Source organism: Centruroides vittatus, unplaced genomic scaffold (assembly GCF_030686945.1).
Source record: "Centruroides vittatus isolate TY-2023 unplaced genomic scaffold, ASM3068694v2 contig_1074, whole genome shotgun sequence".
Taxonomy (NCBI): Eukaryota; Metazoa; Arthropoda; class Arachnida; order Scorpiones; family Buthidae; genus Centruroides; species Centruroides vittatus.
This window is the reverse complement of record NW_027120692.1, coordinates 1,561,431-1,579,038: the sequence shown is the minus strand read 5'-3', so window position 1 is coordinate 1,579,038 and position 17,608 is coordinate 1,561,431. Positions and strand designations below refer to the sequence as shown.

General features: G+C 28.5%; 1 protein-coding gene across 1 annotated transcript in view; it reads right to left on the bottom strand.

Annotated features, from left to right (window-relative positions):
* LOC136973459 (BRCA1-associated protein) overlaps window positions 1–17,608 on the bottom strand; it is a 34,085-nt gene that overhangs the window by 8,649 nt on the left and 7,828 nt on the right. Inside the window, exons 2-10 of the mRNA XM_067268195.1 lie at window positions 16,840–17,076; window positions 12,449–13,043; window positions 12,098–12,208; window positions 8,175–8,253; window positions 7,076–7,189; window positions 5,120–5,185; window positions 4,902–4,984; window positions 4,119–4,194; window positions 231–298 (exon numbers count right to left, since the gene is read on the bottom strand). Of these exons, the coding sequence (XP_067124296.1) occupies window positions 231–298; window positions 4,119–4,194; window positions 4,902–4,984; window positions 5,120–5,185; window positions 7,076–7,189; window positions 8,175–8,253; window positions 12,098–12,208; window positions 12,449–13,043; window positions 16,840–17,076 (1,429 nt within the window). The remainder of the gene's footprint in view (window positions 1–230; window positions 299–4,118; window positions 4,195–4,901; window positions 4,985–5,119; window positions 5,186–7,075; window positions 7,190–8,174; window positions 8,254–12,097; window positions 12,209–12,448; window positions 13,044–16,839; window positions 17,077–17,608) is intronic.

Sequence of the window (17,608 nt, the reverse complement as noted above, 5' to 3'; positions counted from 1 at the left end):
AATTAAACTGTTTACACATCAAATTTGATTGAATACTGTTGTACAAACATTGTTGCTTTATATGTGGATCAAAGTTGATGATGAATGCAGAGAAACTAAAAAGCATTTCTTTGATTGTCTTAAACAAGCAGTACTACTTTGCATTCTTAATGCCAATTTAAATCAATGTTTTATTAGTGCATATAAACAAAATTGGTAGTTCTGAGATTAAATAGCTCATAAATACTTACTTATACGCATGTCCTTCTACATATCTTCCACATCCAATATGACCACATATCAAACATATCCATAAATTCTAGAAAACAATTTAATAAATTGAGATCAATCAGTGTAGTAATTAAAAATTAAAATTCACTGTACTAATAATACAGAAAGAATAGTAATCGAATTATTGTACTTTTCTAGAATTGATAGTTTTTAAAATTTCAACCTGTACTGGAAAACAGAAAAACAAATTTATTATTATTATTAATTGCAAAACATTAGCTAAAAAATGAATTTTAGCTAATATTTTATAATTCATTTTATGTATTTTTATTTTTTTAGGAAATTTTGGAAATAGTTTAGATTTTAACTTCATATTTATTATTATGGTTTTGACAGAATGTATCTTACTCAGTTAATTCTAGTGCCTACTGTTAATGCTATTGTGACGTTATTATGGTGGTGATGGTGTCATAAGTAATCCTAATATCACAAATCAGATTTTCACTTTAAATTCAACTTCCAAATTGATGTCATTAGGTATAGTGAAACTGGGGTTGGTAAGGCCACCACTCACATGTCAAGGGTGGCTAAATAATTTATTTGCCTTTGGGATAGTGATACCAGGTAGGGAAATTCTAAATTTGTGCCCTAACTTGTGAATACTTCTAATCGGCAGTTTAATGTCTGAGCGAATGATTTAGAATTCATACGTCATGTCTGAATTCTAAATCATGTGGCAGAGGGGTCGTGTTGATTTGTAAATGGAAGTAGAGAGAAATCCACTACTAATTAGCTATTCATTAAGATATATGAGGCGTATTTTTTTAAGTAAGTACCATTTTAAAATAGGACCGCTGCAGTTGGTGTTCTGCGAATGCACGCTGAGTATTTACATCTGTTGGCTAGCCACAGACGCCATTACGGAAGCATTCATTTGTTTTAAGTTTGTTTGTGTGTGTTTAAAATGCCTCAGACAGTTGAAAATTCTGTCGATTATGAAGTATGCATGGTGATTCATTTTCTTAATGCAAGACATTAAAGCGGCTGACATTCGCCAGCAGATTAGTGAGGTGTATAGAAAAAACATTATGAATGATGGAATGGTAGAAAATGGATTAGAGCATTTAAAGATGGTTGTACTAATGTCCATGACAAGGAGTGTAGTGGGCAACCATCTGTCATTACTGAAGACTTTGTGGAGAAAGGTGATGTAGAAGTTCGAGAAAACAGAAGCTTTACGATTTCATCATCCAAAACAAAAGGCATGGCAAACTCAGTAAGGTGATTGTTTTGCTTCATGACAATACCCATCTACACATGGCTCAACAAACCTGAGACCTTATCATCTGGCTGGGAACAACTTGATCACCTTTTGTGTAGCCCTGATCTAGCACCTAGTGACTACCACTTTTTTCTCCACTTGAAAAAGCATCTAGGCAATCAGCACTACGACGATGTCAAAACAGCCATGCTGTAGTGGTTAGCAAATCAGATGCCAGGTTTCTAAGAGGATGGAATTCAAAAGCTGGTTGTGTGATATGATAAGTGGCTTAATATTGAAGGAAATTATGTTGAAAAATGGTAAAGCTTACATGTAAGAATAAAACTGTTAAAAAAAATTGCACTTGTGTTTTTTTAATATGAAAATGGTACTTACTTAAAAAACATGCCTCATATATTTAAGTGTATGCAATATATACAAAGACCAGTGTAAATACAACATAGCTAATTAAAATGTTAACATAACATTGGGACCATTAGCTAAACTGTGGGATACTATTGCTGACTGAGATAGCTTACAATAAATGAGCATATTACCTGGCAAGACCCTTGCCTTCTCTTTTTACGTTACATATCTGGATTGAGGATCATGTCTTGGCTGTTAGGATGACTAAAGCAGCCCTGAATGAAGGTACTGTCCCCCTTTTTATAGAGAATTTTACTGCCAACCAGGTTCACTCCCGACGTGGTCATACTCTTGGTAAATTTCCATTTAACAGGAACTAAGCATCTGCTGAATCAGAGGAAGTCAAAGCGAGATGTATAGATTGATATATTTTTATCTTTCTTTTCCTGTTTTACCAAATATTAACTAAAATATCAACTTTATGGAAAAAAAAATATTCATTTCTTTTAAAATTGAACTGTTCTCTACTCCAGGATCTGTCAGTATGATGATGATAATAAAAAATATAATGTTAATAAAATCTATTAAGAGTTTATTATATTGTTATTATTAGCGAGGTTGAGGCCAAAGTTTTAAACTCGAAAACGTGTACGCTGGATGTTCAGTTCTGCTTTCCTGTAAGCCTAGAAGTTTGACAATGGCGTTTGGATTGTCGAGCATGATTCCACTGACTTTCCAAACACCATTGTCAAACTTCTAAGCTTACAGGAAAGTGGCACTAAACATCCGATGTACACGTTTTCACATTTAAAACTTTGGCCTCAATCTCGCTATTATTGTTGTTGTTATTATTAAAAAAAAACAGAAGTGAATTGATAAAAAATTTGTCTTTTAGTAGTCACTGTGTACTTTTGACACTTAATGCACTTTATGCAGTTCTGTCTCAAATATTGCTTTTACTATTCCAATTATTTTATTATAGATGTAATTATTTTACATCTAAAATAAAATGTTTAGCTTATATAAAATTAAGGAAATGGAGAAAAAATGCAATGTTTGAGACAATCTCTTTTAAATTGCATTCCAGTGTTGTAAGGAACTGAGTCCGAACGTTATTTTTATTTTATTATTATTTCCGTTTTATTATCTTTTGTTTGGGGTTTATGTTTATTTAGGACGAAGGTTCCCCACCACTCTCTTGTTAGTAATGAAAAATGAAGATAAAACAACTCACGGAGAAATAAGTGCCGTAGGAAACATCTTGCGCACTTGTGCTGCCTGGCGGAAGTAACAGTCCGCAGAAAAAAAATGGAGGGGGGAGTCCCCACAATCACTAGTAGAGAAATACTTAATAAACCGTCTTAAACATCCCAGAAAATTATGATAAATATTTTGTAAACGGTTTATAAGCTTTGTCGGAAACTTAAAGCTGCCAGAACAGAAAGTTAATGTTAGCAACTAAGTATGTAAATAAGGGGAGTAACCCAGCTCAAGTGTGACGTCACCTCACAGTATAAAACCCGTACGTTAACCGAAGAAGGAGAGGTGAATTCCAAATCGAGGCGACTTTGAGAGCGAGGTAGATTCGAAAGCGAAGTATTTTCTGATAGAAGTCCAGATTGATAATTGGACGATCCAAGGTGTTAAAGAGGAGTTCGATTGACGATTTGACGATATCGAAAGGATTGAGGAAATAGTTTCTTCGTATAGTGAGGTGACGGATAGACGTTTAATTAGTAAGAGATTTTGTTCATAGTTTCTAAGTATTTGATTGTCGAATTTCAAAGGGGAATTAATATTAAGTTAAGCTAAGGAGCTGAGTTTATTGTCGGGTTGATTTGTTGATTTTCGTTAATAAATTTTGTTTGGATTATTGACATTTGTACGTAGTACATTCTAGTTACTAATTAAATATATTTGAACTTTTGATCTGACTTGATATTTATCGTTATTATTACTAAATTTTCGGTGCACGCTTAAAAGCCCAGGCCTGGCAAACTAATCTCGAATCCGCATAAAGTACCCGTTAGGTTAACGGAAGTTTTACCGACCACAATTATAGTCGGTTTCCTAAGCTACTAAAAATAGTACTTTACAGTGTCAAGTTTTCAACACCCAATTGAAGGTATGCATTATGTGAAGTTTTTATTTTTCTAGCAATTTTTTGCCAAGTACACATTGATGTGGGTTATACACAGGAAATTATGTTAGTTTATTTTCTTTTATTTTTCATGATCATCTTTAACACAATTATCTTTAATAAAATTATTTTAAATCATACCTCTTGTGAACCACAACGAAAACAACGATTATCTGGTTCCAGTTCAGGAGTCTGACAATATCGGCATACAGGACAGCTATTAAAAATATAAAAAATTATTAGCTATACATACGTATTTCAAATTTTAAAATTTAAAACATATTTGTACAGAATTTATTCATAACACAAAATATTTCTATTGCTTTAATAAAATTCTGTATATTTGTTTCAAATATAATAATTTAAGTATAATGTTTAAGAAATTTTTAAATTTATATTTAATTTCTTAAAAGGTTATTGCACTATTTAAAATTTAACATTTCTGTTATTAGAAATAAATATGCCAACACATAATAAATCAAACTGCATAAATAAATTTCATTTTTCCAAAAGGATGTTGCACATTTTTTACGATACATCAAAACATTGCAGAAATTACAATTTGAAGCTATTAACAACCACAGATTAGCAAATGCAATAAAGGAAATAATACATTTCAGTAAAGACAAACAAATACAGTGTTGATGAATTATCATTATGCAGGTTGTGAACCAAAAAGGAGTGCAGCAGTCAAAAACTTTCTGTTGCCGAAATCTATGATGTGCACATTAAGCATTAAGAGCAAATCTTACCTTACAGTTTCTCGTGCATTCCACCATAAATTTTTGTCACTGATTGAACATATAAAAATATTACTGCCACAGTTTACAACATAAAACATTGTAATTAGAAATTATTATTATTATGTGTTTGCTTGTGATAAATTTCATATAACATACAAATTATAAAAAGTTACAAAATTACCTAGTATCTCCCCATTTTGCCAAACAGCTACTATGAAATGAATGATTACATAATATTGTCAGGATACCTTCAACAGATTCATCCTAAAATGTATTTTAAAATTTTATAATAATAAACTTTAAAAACTATTATAAAAAATGTATATATCTATTTTATTTTTTAGATAGTTTATAATTATATAAATCTACCAGCTTTTTAAAGTATGAAAAGTATTTTACCATTCTTTCCAAACACACAGGACAAGTAGGTAATTCAGTATGCCCAGGAACAGGTAAGCAAACTTCCTGTAAAATAAATGTTTCTGAATACTATTTTACTTAAAATTAGCACAGATATTTCTGTTTTACACAGAATCTGTATTTAATTTCATAAACAAATAAAATGAAATAAACATTCTTACTTTACATTTATAACTAAACTTGTTTTATGTCTTTATTTAAAACAACATTTTAGATACTTGAACGCTACGATATCAATTAATTAATAAATCTAATTCAAAATGGTTTTCTTTTTCAATGGATAAATACAGATTTTTAGGAAAATATCCATATAAGTAAAATATTCTGCCATGCTGAATCTGTTTATAACATAAATATCAAACTAGCATATATTGCTTATGGAATGTCAATGGATTTTTCTCTTTTTAATAAAATGTTTCTCTGTGTGTTCTATTTTCAAACCTATGCACAAAAAAATGTTTGTTTTGTTATAATTTCAATTATTGAATGTTAAGACTATGAAAAATAAACAAAGTTTAAAATGACACCAAAAATGAATCACAATCACATCATACCAAATCACCAACTTTTTTTATTTTTGACTCTTTCTGCTTTGTGGGTACTAAAAGAGCCTTTTCTCCAAGCTCATCATAAGCTTGGTCAGGTCTACAATATGGTGGCAGGATGGTGAGGGATGGGTTCGATGTATCCAGGACAGACCATCAATGAAAAATTTATGAACCTCTTTACCTAGCTGGATTTGATAGAGTTCCTTGAAGTAGTAGGTTAACATCTTAATTATGGCTTCTTCAGGGTGACAGCCTGTAATTAGGGAAAGATGTGTTTTCACTTTCTGTTTGGAGAACGATGCAGCTGTGACTAAAGGATTTACTCTACACCCTGAAGAAATAAAGCATTTTTCCCTCTGTTCATATTATACATCAAGATGGGTAAATGAGATTGCTTGTTTTCAATTTCTCCCTTTCCAACATTTAGCTCACCCAAATTATATTTTATTTAACAACACATTTCCTCTGTTTTTGCACCTTTTGAAACAAAAATATTTTACATCAATGTTTCTCAAGAGAAAGAGAATACGAAAACAAATGGAGGAGGTTCAGACCTCACAGGAATATGAAAATTATCAAGCCCTAAAAAATTAACTTTATTCTGTTTTGTAGTAAAATCTTATACAAAATTTAATTTTTACATATACAGTAGAGCGTCGATAAGTGGAACCAATTGGGGACTGGGGTCCTTCCAGTTGATTTGTTCCAGTTTCCGATTTTGTACGAAAAAATACATTAACCTGTCCGATGTTCAAATTTTTCTCCATTGCGTATCGCTTCCTGTTGAATTTTTCTCCGTTGCATGTCACTTCGTGTTGAATTTTCGTCGATTTTAAGCCTAACGAAAATTTTTATAATAATCATCGAGGCTATCGTATCGTTAAAAATTATTTCTGCATTTTGTACAAACAAAATAAATATATTAAAGAATATAAAAAACATGAAAATTATACTTTAGAAGTAAATTTAGTATCAAAAACATTCGATTCAGCACGACACAGTCCGACTGAAAATCGTTCCACTTTCCGGCCATTCCACTTATCGACGCTCTACTGTACTTATTTCACAATTTTCAATCATTAGAAAAAACTTTTTTTTATTGTCCATTTGGAATTCTTTTATGACAGATATTTAATAACAGATTCTTCAGCTTTTTTATGTACAATACATTAATTCAGTCAATCATGGCTAAACATTAAAGTGGCATTTGATAATCATTTAAATAAAAATATTGTAATTAAAGAGATTCTTTACTGAATAATTATCAAATACCACTTTAACATGTTTTAACATAATTGATTGAATATTTTATATTATAACTTTGAAATTAAGGAAGCTACTATTGAATTTTTAAAAGATGTAAAAATCATATTTAAAATTGTCTTACCTCTGATTCTTTAACACTTTCTACTTTAGCAACATAAACTAAATGGCATATTTCAGGTTCAATTGAATTGAACTGAATTCCATTAAAATTTTTATAAAATTCATCAGCTGTTTGCTGTAAGAAAATATATTGATAAATTTAGCATATTATATTACATATAAGCTTTAAAATCTACTACATACAGTAAATCTCATTTTAATGAATTGTTTGGACTGCTGAAAATCGTCTGTGGTTCTGAGAATCCATTATATAACAATGGATTTTTTGCACACCCAGGAAAATATCCATTATTTGAAACAATTTTCATTTTTTGAATCCCCTAAATATAGGAAATACAGTCTCTTGAGATCTCAATCCTTTATTTTAAAGAAGCACACATGTTACAAGATGTACCATTATACCATATATGTTGTACAACAAAGCTGACAGAAACTGCATGGCACAAAAAGAGGCAAAGTACAGTATGTATGCTCATTAGCACTTCACCTGACTTCATGATTTCTTAAAAAACTAATCCATCTTGGTTTGTTTTGATGCTGCTTTTCTGCCCATTGAGTACAACAACAAGTAACTTCCCTTCACTAATCAATGCACTACAGGAAGGTACTGATTCATGTCTGCAAAGTTAGCAATGTGAACCTTGATGATTATGCATGTATTCTGCTCCACAAGCAATGTATTTTTTTTAATTCAGTACCTGAAAACACCCAAATATTAACTCAACATTAAAAAATATATGATGTTTATAGTAGTTGGGGCTAGAAAAAATCTGCTATTCCAAGTTATGGATCCACTAAAAGGAGGTAAAATTCATTGATTTGGTGGAACCTTGAAAAAATCTTGTTCTACGATCTGTTAAAATGAGATCCAACTGTATGTATAGTTCTTAATATGGCTGAGTTAGTGTGAATACAAAATTATAAAAAAAAATTAAACACAAATATATTAGAAACATAAGATGAGAAAAAGATGATCATCTCTCAAGAAATATTTAAATAGCAATACAAAATATTTGAAGGAAAATATTCACTTACTGTCTCATATATTATAATCTATTAATACATAATATATATTTATATATAAATGAAATATAACTTACTTGATTTTTGAACTTGAAAAGAACCATGTATTGATTTGGCTTTGATTCACGGATAATCCTCATATGTTCAATATTTTCACTAAAAATTATAACAACAGTAATTGAAAATATATTCTTCTTAATTTAAAATTATTATAATACATCATTGATATTCCATAAACCCAGCGTCATTGGAACTAATGCAGTGCCAGGTTATCGAATATGCCAACTTATCAGACAATGGAATTTTTCTCTGGTTTTTTTCAATTCTCTGGACACAATTTTACATATCTTCACATATAAAACTGTACAAATCTGCCTTTTATGATTGTTTAACATGCCATTTCAACTTTTTCAAACTATTCCTACCCTTGGTTGGTTTGAAACAAGAACATTCTAATCAACACTAAATCCGGAACCTGTTACTGGTGTAAATCGTGTGAAAAACCTTTCTTCACAAACGTTTTCGAACTTTCTAAGATAGTTCTTTTTTGCCTGAGGAAGGACTATCTTAGAAAGTTCAAAAACGTTTGTGAAGAAAGATTTTTTCACACAATTTACACCAGTAACAGATTCCAGATTTAGTGTTGATTTCACCCCCGGTGTTAAGGTGATGTTAAGTTTCTTATTTAACATTCTAATCATACTGTGTGCTTTGTACACTTTTATCTACATCTATTTTATATTATATATATATATATATATCGATTCTATATATCATATATTTATATTTATTATTACTGTTATTTTATTTTTTTTTTTAAATTTTATTATACATAGTATAGTAAAAGCAAACTGCTCCATCACTGCCAACCAAAACCAAAACCTACACTTTACAAAGAAATGCTATAACAGATACCCAACTCTGATTGCCTGGATGAAATACTGTATAACTAAATCAATCAAGATGGACAAGTACTTTATCCACACTTCCCAAAATATTATGTTTCAACTGATTTGATTTTAATTAATTAATTAATTTTTATTTTATTTTTACTTTTAGCTTTAGTATAAATGCCAGAATTTTAATTGGGCATTAATTTGAAAAAATTGTAGACCTTATAGGCCTACAATTTATAAATTCCCTCTGTTATCCATTGTTCCTTAATCTTGAGAAGGGAGTTAAATAGATGAAAGCTGAGACCAGATATGGAAACATTGGGGGCAGGAGGCCTTGATTAACTATATACAAACTTCTGATGCAAACTAGAAGTCGGTATTTCAATTAAAAATTTTTCCCCTGAAAAGAGTTAGATAGATGACTAGGATGACTATATTGCTAACAAAAAAGTATGATGTACAGGGGCAAGACATTATTAATTTGATGTGGAAAGACATATATTTTAAATTAAAAAATTATTAAAAATTGCAGTCCAGCATTTTAATGATGTCACAATAAATAATTGCTTGTTATTATTTTATTACTTTTAAATTTAATTATTATTTTTAGTTTTAATTAACTGGATGTCTAGTTATATATAAATACAGACAAATACCTAATGCATCAATTACCTCCCTCAAAGACGAGCTGCCAGCTTATCGGATTTGCCGACAGACTGGATGCAGTGTTAATGGAATTTCACTGTATGTATATGTATATATGTATATATATATGTTAAAAAATATATCTATTTATATATATCACTAAATCAGAAAAAAATTTGTAGAGTTGTATTTTAATACAACTGTTTAAATAAAACATTTTAACATAAATCTACATTTTTTTTTCTAATCTATTTTATAATTATTTCATTTCCTTAAAAATTTTTTCAATTAAAGCTTGATTCATTTTTATTAAATAAACTGCTCTAAATAAGCATAACAAATAAATAAACAAGTATAATTCTTCATATTGAGAAATGAAAGTCATATAAATATGAAATTATATAAATAATTTTGAAGGTCTACAACCATTTCCAAAATTTCCAATAGATAAAGAGTTATATAAGTTATATAAAAGTTATAAGATTTTAAAAAAAATGTTACTGCTCTGAATTTTATGAAATTCATAAATATGAAATAATGGAAAATTTATTTATTGTATTTTCTCAATTAATCTCCAGGATTCAAATAAATTTTGTCTATGAATGAACCTTAAAGGTACCATTAAAAACAAACCCCATGGAAATATGTGAAGTAATGCACTGAATAGATTAACATCTTAACAGCCTCAGTCATCTGGTCAGATGATGAGTATGAACCAGAAGAGGGTAGTCAAAATCCTGATGTTGAAAACGACATTGAAACAGACATAAATGACAATGTAACAACCAAATTGGGAGACGCTGAATTGGGTTAACTATGAAAATAGTAATTACAGGTATATCTCTTGATTAATCCCTCAGTGCTACTGCATATATTAAAATTGTATTAATCAAATATAGTATCTATGTTAAGTAAAGACAGCTGGTAAAGCAGTGTTAATGGGTTAATTAACAGTCTCAGCCATCTTATAACAGTATTTTAAATATTGTAGGTCTAACCTTAAATTACAATAATTAGGATATTCTTTTCAATTTTTACTCATTCATCTCCTGTTGCAAGGTAATAAACCTCAGCCTTGAAAAACCCTGGGTCTTCAAATAAACCCAGGGGATACATACATTTTGAAAATAATCCTCCTAGGTTTAATCAAGGAAATATGGTAAATATTAAGTATTTCATAAGACTGAAATATTTCTTTTCATAACATTAAAAATAATGATTATAGATTCTGCTCCTTATTTGACAGCTGACATTTTTGTTCTTTTAAATCAATTTTATTTTTGTAACATTTATAATAATACTCTGAAAAAGATATCTATCTCAATTAAAACTAGCAAAAGAAAGAATAAATCTAATTTCAAATTTACTTGTAATCTGAAATATATAATGAAAAAACTTGCATGAAATAATTTATTAAAAAAAATGACATCAATTTTTTCAAAATTCATCTACAATAAAAATGATTTAAAAAAGTCATTTTTCTTTAAAAATCAGTACTATATCAATACATTGGTTCCATATCTTGTGAATAACCATAATAAAATTTAGATATATTCAACAATATATATCACATATCCCAGTCGTCAGTTAAGTTGAATCCTTCTATATGATGTGAACATTACAAAAATTTATTTCCAAAATAAACTAATAAATATATACTATATTATTTCAAAATATAAAATAGCTTTTCCTATTGTTTCTGAAATGTGATAATCATTGTTCTGTGTGGGTGTGTGTCTTCATCAAACCAACAGTTAAGTTTATGAAAATATTTTGCAACAAATGATTAATTTTCCATTGATATCTGTATATGATTTAAACCCTAAATCTTGCAATCTTTGGCAGATAAAAACAAATTAACTTTCATGAAGCATAAGAAAAATTAAACAAGATTAAATATGGAAACTGTATAAGCTAGAAAATAGGTTCAGTCAGTCGATGATTTTGACAGTTGCCTATTTAAGAATTTTGTAACTACACTGTCAATATTTAACGGCACTCTATTAATTTGAAAAATGCTAGTTTTGCCTTTAAATATAAGTGACATTATAACTAAAATTATTAGAATTGTTTATTGGCATAAGAAAATAAATATTCAATTATCATCTTGATATATTCAACCAAACAACAATTATCTATACTTTTATATAATCAGACATTTATAAAGTGTAAAAACACTTGAATTACTTTTCACAATGCAGCTGACTTGAATTTTGTATACCATTATTTTTCAGACAAATATTTGCTGCTATAATTTATCATTATTCTGTATTAAAAGTTCAATGTAAATTTTCTTGATAAAACTGACATATTTAAAATGAACCAACTGCTGCACAATATAAATAATTTATTTTCAAAATAAATTATTCTATTCTACCAGAACAGAATTCTTCCTATTTGTGTGAATGAGTAAATTAAATAAATTTTAAGATTATTTTGGTAATAATAATTTCACTTACTTGACAGGTGCTGTAAACTGTAAAAGATCATGAGTTGTCATAGCACCTGGGACAGCTAAAATACATAACATTTCACTTCTTTCTGCTTCTTCAGCTAAAGGAGTCCTTTGGCTTTAAAAATAAAAAATAGCTTAATTATTTTTCTGTTAATCTGATGTAGACAAGTTATATATATTCTGTTTGCACTTATACAGCTAAAAATTTAATATGAAATGTAAAAATTATTGTTTCATTTGTAAGGTAGACAACAATTAATATTAAAGTCATGCTTTTTAAAGTGAAATGTAAGATAAAATTATTAGAGTAAGACAATGGATTTGTAAAGTTTATTAATATTAAAAATATACACACTTTTCTTTATAAAGATGTAGAATTCCTTTTGTGACCTCTACAAAATGATTTCCAGAATAAAATGGAATTTGAGTAGGAAATAATCCTCTAGATCGGTGTTCTGAGATATTTGCACTATTATCTGATAATGCAGGTGATGATTCTTTTTGCATTTCTAAATGTAAATCACAACATGGAGGTGATGATTCTTTTAGACTCACGCTTCTTTTTAATTTATTTAATGATGATGAAGAATCAGATAACTCTTCATTTCTACTCAATTCTTTTTGTTTTAGTAATTCCTTTGAAGAGCCATCTTTAGTACAAGGTTGATTTTCTGAATTATCTTTACTTACAGGAAAAACTTGTTGTTTCTTGTCATTAAAATCAAGTTGTTCTGCTGTATTCTTTCCTCCAGCTCGTTTTTTCCTGATAGGAGGCATTGGCATATTTACATTTCTAACTTCTTCTATGCTATTGACATCAGACTGCTTTTGTTTTACTTCACAACTGGTTTTTTCTTCTTTCTCTATTATTTTAGCTACATTATCATTCTTGTCAAAATTCGTATCATTTTCTAAAGTAGGCAGAGTATCCTTGCTAGCATTCATCAGTGCTGTATTAAACAAATAATATATATTAATTATATAATTAGCTAGAACTATTATTATTACAATTATAAAATCATTAATAGGAATAGATTTATTATTTATTATAATAGAACTAAAGATAAAAATATAATGATAACTTTAAAAAAATAATATGATTATCATCTTGTAGTTATTTTGTTAAATATTTGTAAATTTTCTTTAAATTTATTCTCAATCATATGAAATTCATTATAAGATAGATTACTGTTTTTCTATTGAAATCATGACAATGAAAATTATTTCAATATGAGTAGAATTCTAGATGCTTATTTAAAATAATTCACTCATCATTGCTGTGTACATCTCTGTATTCTTTTTAATTTAACAGATATTAAAAACTTATATTTATTTTTTATATACAGATTACTAAAATGTATAAATTTTAGATAAGAAAGAGTTTGGGAAATGCTTTAATTTCCATTAAAATAAATGAAAACAGAGAGATGAAAGAAAATATTTCACTATATACTGTATGTGTGTGTATTCTAACAATTAAAGACAATGAAAAATTAATTTTTAGCATTTCACCTATTAATCAATCTTACTGGAAATCTCCTGAAAATAATAATGAAAAGAAAAATGAAAAAAAAAAAATTTCTTCACATAAAAGATTATTTATATTTAAAAGTTTTACCCTAAAATAATAAAAAATTTATAAAATAAAATTACTAATCATTATACTTCTCAATACTATAATGAAAATATAATAGATTCCACTTAATTGGGCCACAATGAATAGATTACTTGGTCCAATTATCCATGTGTTATCATAATTGAAAAAAGCACTTTTTCCACAGTAGTCTAACAGGTATAATAATGTATAAAATGAAAAAATATTTGTTAAAAAATTAATTAAAGAAAGAGCATTTATTTTTATTACAATCTTTGAAAAACATGAGAGAACACACTAACGCTTACCCACAGGGCGTAGTCAGGGTCACTGGCATATGTGGTTATGTTCAAATTTTATTAATCCAATATACAATCAAATATAGGTTTGTATAGATCAAAAAATAGCAACAAGATAAATCATAAAATATATATCATTTTAAATTTTTTAATAGCCCAAACCAGATATAAGTAGCCCGACTTTGCAACCTAGATTGTCTTTCACTAGAAATATGTCTAGGTGGCAAGCAGCTAAGTAGGCAAATGAATATATAACATACTAAACTGGATAAATATACTATGAACAAAACACACCTTTAATAATCCAGCAAATAAATAATAATAATAATAATATAAAAAACTTTTCAACCATTTCGTAATGATCTTCTTCAGTTAACATACAACAGAAAATGAAATCGATCATCAAAATAGAACGTAAAAATGAAATTAAAAAAATATAAATAATGGAAATGTAGATGCGGTGGATAAAATAAACAAACACAGAAATAATATAAATTAAGGTGAAAATGTCCCTTAATAAAAAAAAGGGACATTTAAAGGACTCTTAATATCATTAATTTTTGTAAAAGGATCACCATGCGGTAGGTAAAGCGTCCACATCTCTACGGTTGATGCAACCAGTTGTCTTGTGCGCTTTAAAGATCTCTAACTTTTCCAGTATCTCATTGTGTGTAAATTTGTTGTTGATTTAATTATTTCCGCTTGATCCCAATGGACTTAAATGTCTTGTTGTGTTGCATAAGCTGATAGCATGGTGTTGTCAAGGTTCTTATTAATCGTATATTTATGTTCTTTGAGACGTTGCTGCAAGTTATGCATCATTGTACCCACATAGACAAGATCAGAATTAAAATGCTGATCGTGTAATGGTATAGAATAGATCCCTGAGACCGATTTCCAGTCATATCGCTTCTTATCGTTTCTTAAGAGCTTGAAAACCATAGGATTGCATTGATATATTATCCGGAAATTATTAGTCTTGGCCATTTTTTTATGTATTTGTCTTAAAAACAGGATATAATTTAAAACTATCCTTCATTTTCGGTCCACCGTAGGATGCTGTTGTTTAGTTGTTTGGAAGGTTGTGATTAGTTTCTCTATGATTTCCTTTTGATATCTCTGTTGTTCTGTAATTCTTAGAATATAGTTTACCAGTGTGTCAGATTGTAAAGTTTGATACAATGCAAAAAGCAGATCCCTGACCAGACTTTACAGCAGAGTCCTTGAAAGGGAATAAAAGAAAAAAACATACAATGGTTAGAAAAAAAATACAAATGATTAATAAAAGAATATAAGCCAAAATTTCCATTAATTATTTAATAACAAATGTAGTTATAACAACAATAAATACAAATCAACAATTCTAGTAATAGAATCAAAAATGTATTAATAATCACTTAAATCAAACTGTCAAAAAAAAAAAGTCAGAACAACAATAATTGTAAACACCAGAATAGCAGTTTGTACTCTAGCAGCATTAGTAAAGAAACTGCTCCTCATCTTAATTACTTGGCAAACAGCTATTTATACATATCAACATAACAACATTTACAACTGCCATGTATCTCATTTACATGTTATGCTGATTTTGATTTCTCTAGTTAGCAATAATTAACAATTCTAGTTCTAGTAATCATATATTAAATATTTTATTAATAAATAAAATGATTTTTCTTCTGAATCTTGACTTGTTTCAGTTTTAATTAATATTTGGAGACAAAGTTTGCCCATGCAGGGATCACCATTTATTAATTCTTTATTAATTAATTGTTTCAGTTTTATATTTTCCAAATTTTTGTTTTAAATTCCATGACTTTCCCTGACCAACTTTGTACAAATTCCCTGACCCTCATGTCCCTTACGATATGGCACATTAACAAAATAAAACATCACTTGACTTACTACGCACATACACTATTGCTTCTCTAACTTTTTAACTGGTTATTTTTTCTAATTAACGATTACATATTTTTTATAATCAATGAATTGGTAAATTTAAAATTAAAATAAGAAAGACAGAATTATGGCATGTCTTCTCTACATAAAACTAAAATGTTTTATTAAATAAAAATAATTTATCCTGTTATTAACTTATAACTGTAAAACTTCATGGCTTTGAAAAAAGAAAAAAGCCATTATTATTAGAAAATTCTGTATAATCCATGTACAAATGTATAAATTTTGTCCATTAATTAATAAGTTTTCCAGACTTTATAAAATATTAATAAACTGGGAGAAAGTTTCAGAAATTAAAAATTGTTTTGTTATGCAATCAAAATTAAAATGATAAATAATACCATTTGAATTAATATTAAGTTACTTATCATTTTTGGTTCTTTGTTATCATTTTTTTCATCAGCAAAATTGTCTAAACAAAAAATAAGTAAAAATAAACAAAATAAAGTCAGTTCACCCTCAGAAAATTATAATCAGACAATTTCAGATTATGCAGTGGTACTAGACAATCCAGATCATCATATGCTGATTATTTGTAAATTGTATTTAATTTAACTTATTATTCCAATTATATTAGTAACTTTAATATTAGATAAATTTATTTTTTGAATTAAACTAAAGTTTAGTGAGGTTGAGGCCGAAGTTTTAAACGCGAAAATGTGTACGTCGGACATTCAGCGCCGCTTTCCTGTAAGGTTAGAAGTTTGACAATGGTGTTTGGAAAGTCAGTGGAATCATGCTCGGCATTCCAAACGCCATTGTCAAGCTTCTAGGCTTACAGGAAAGCAGCCCTGAACGTCCGACATACACGTTTTCGCATTTAAAACTTCGGCCTCAACCTTGCTTTTAATTCAAATGGTAAAGCAGTAAGATCATAAGAATTTGAAGTAAACATACCAACATCATCAAATGTTTCAATAGTTATATCGTGCAATTCTCTCCATCCACGGTATTTCTTTTTCCAGGAATCAGGATCTTTTTCTTTTTTCTCTGCCTGCTGGTCACTTGAAAGTGGTTGGTCGATTGCATCAACACTGTTATCTTCAGGATTTTCAGTAGGTGTATCAACTGATGGAATTGATTCCTTGATTTTTTGCTGTTCTGCAGAATGCATTATTCTTTCCAATTTTGGTGCTAAAAATTAAATATTTTAAGAGAGATATTCAATACAGCATAAAGTATTGTACTTTCATTAATACTTCTTATAATATTAAATATAAAAGAGTAATATTACTTCTTATATATAAAAGTATGAATCTTTTTTCTCTAGTGAAACTGTGTTTTATATTTTCTTTCTTTCACGAAACGCGTTATGTAGAAAGCATCCTAACTGAATAAAAGATGAAAAATTTGCCTAGTGTGTAAGTTTGTCACTACATTGTGCAAGAAAGAAAAGCATGAATATAACATACAATGATGGAATTCAGAATTGATGAAATTTTTAAAATGTGAGAAAATCAATATATTTTTTCCTTTAAAAATCATTTTTTTCTTTGTCTATAATTTGAATTAACCACTTATTAATATTGCATTAATATTTATTTGTATGTAAATAAGCTTTATAATTACAATAACCCAATGTATCTGTTCTTTTTACATTTCCAAAAAATCCACATACAAGAAGATATTGTCCTTTTGAAAAAATGAAACATCGGTTTCAGACCTT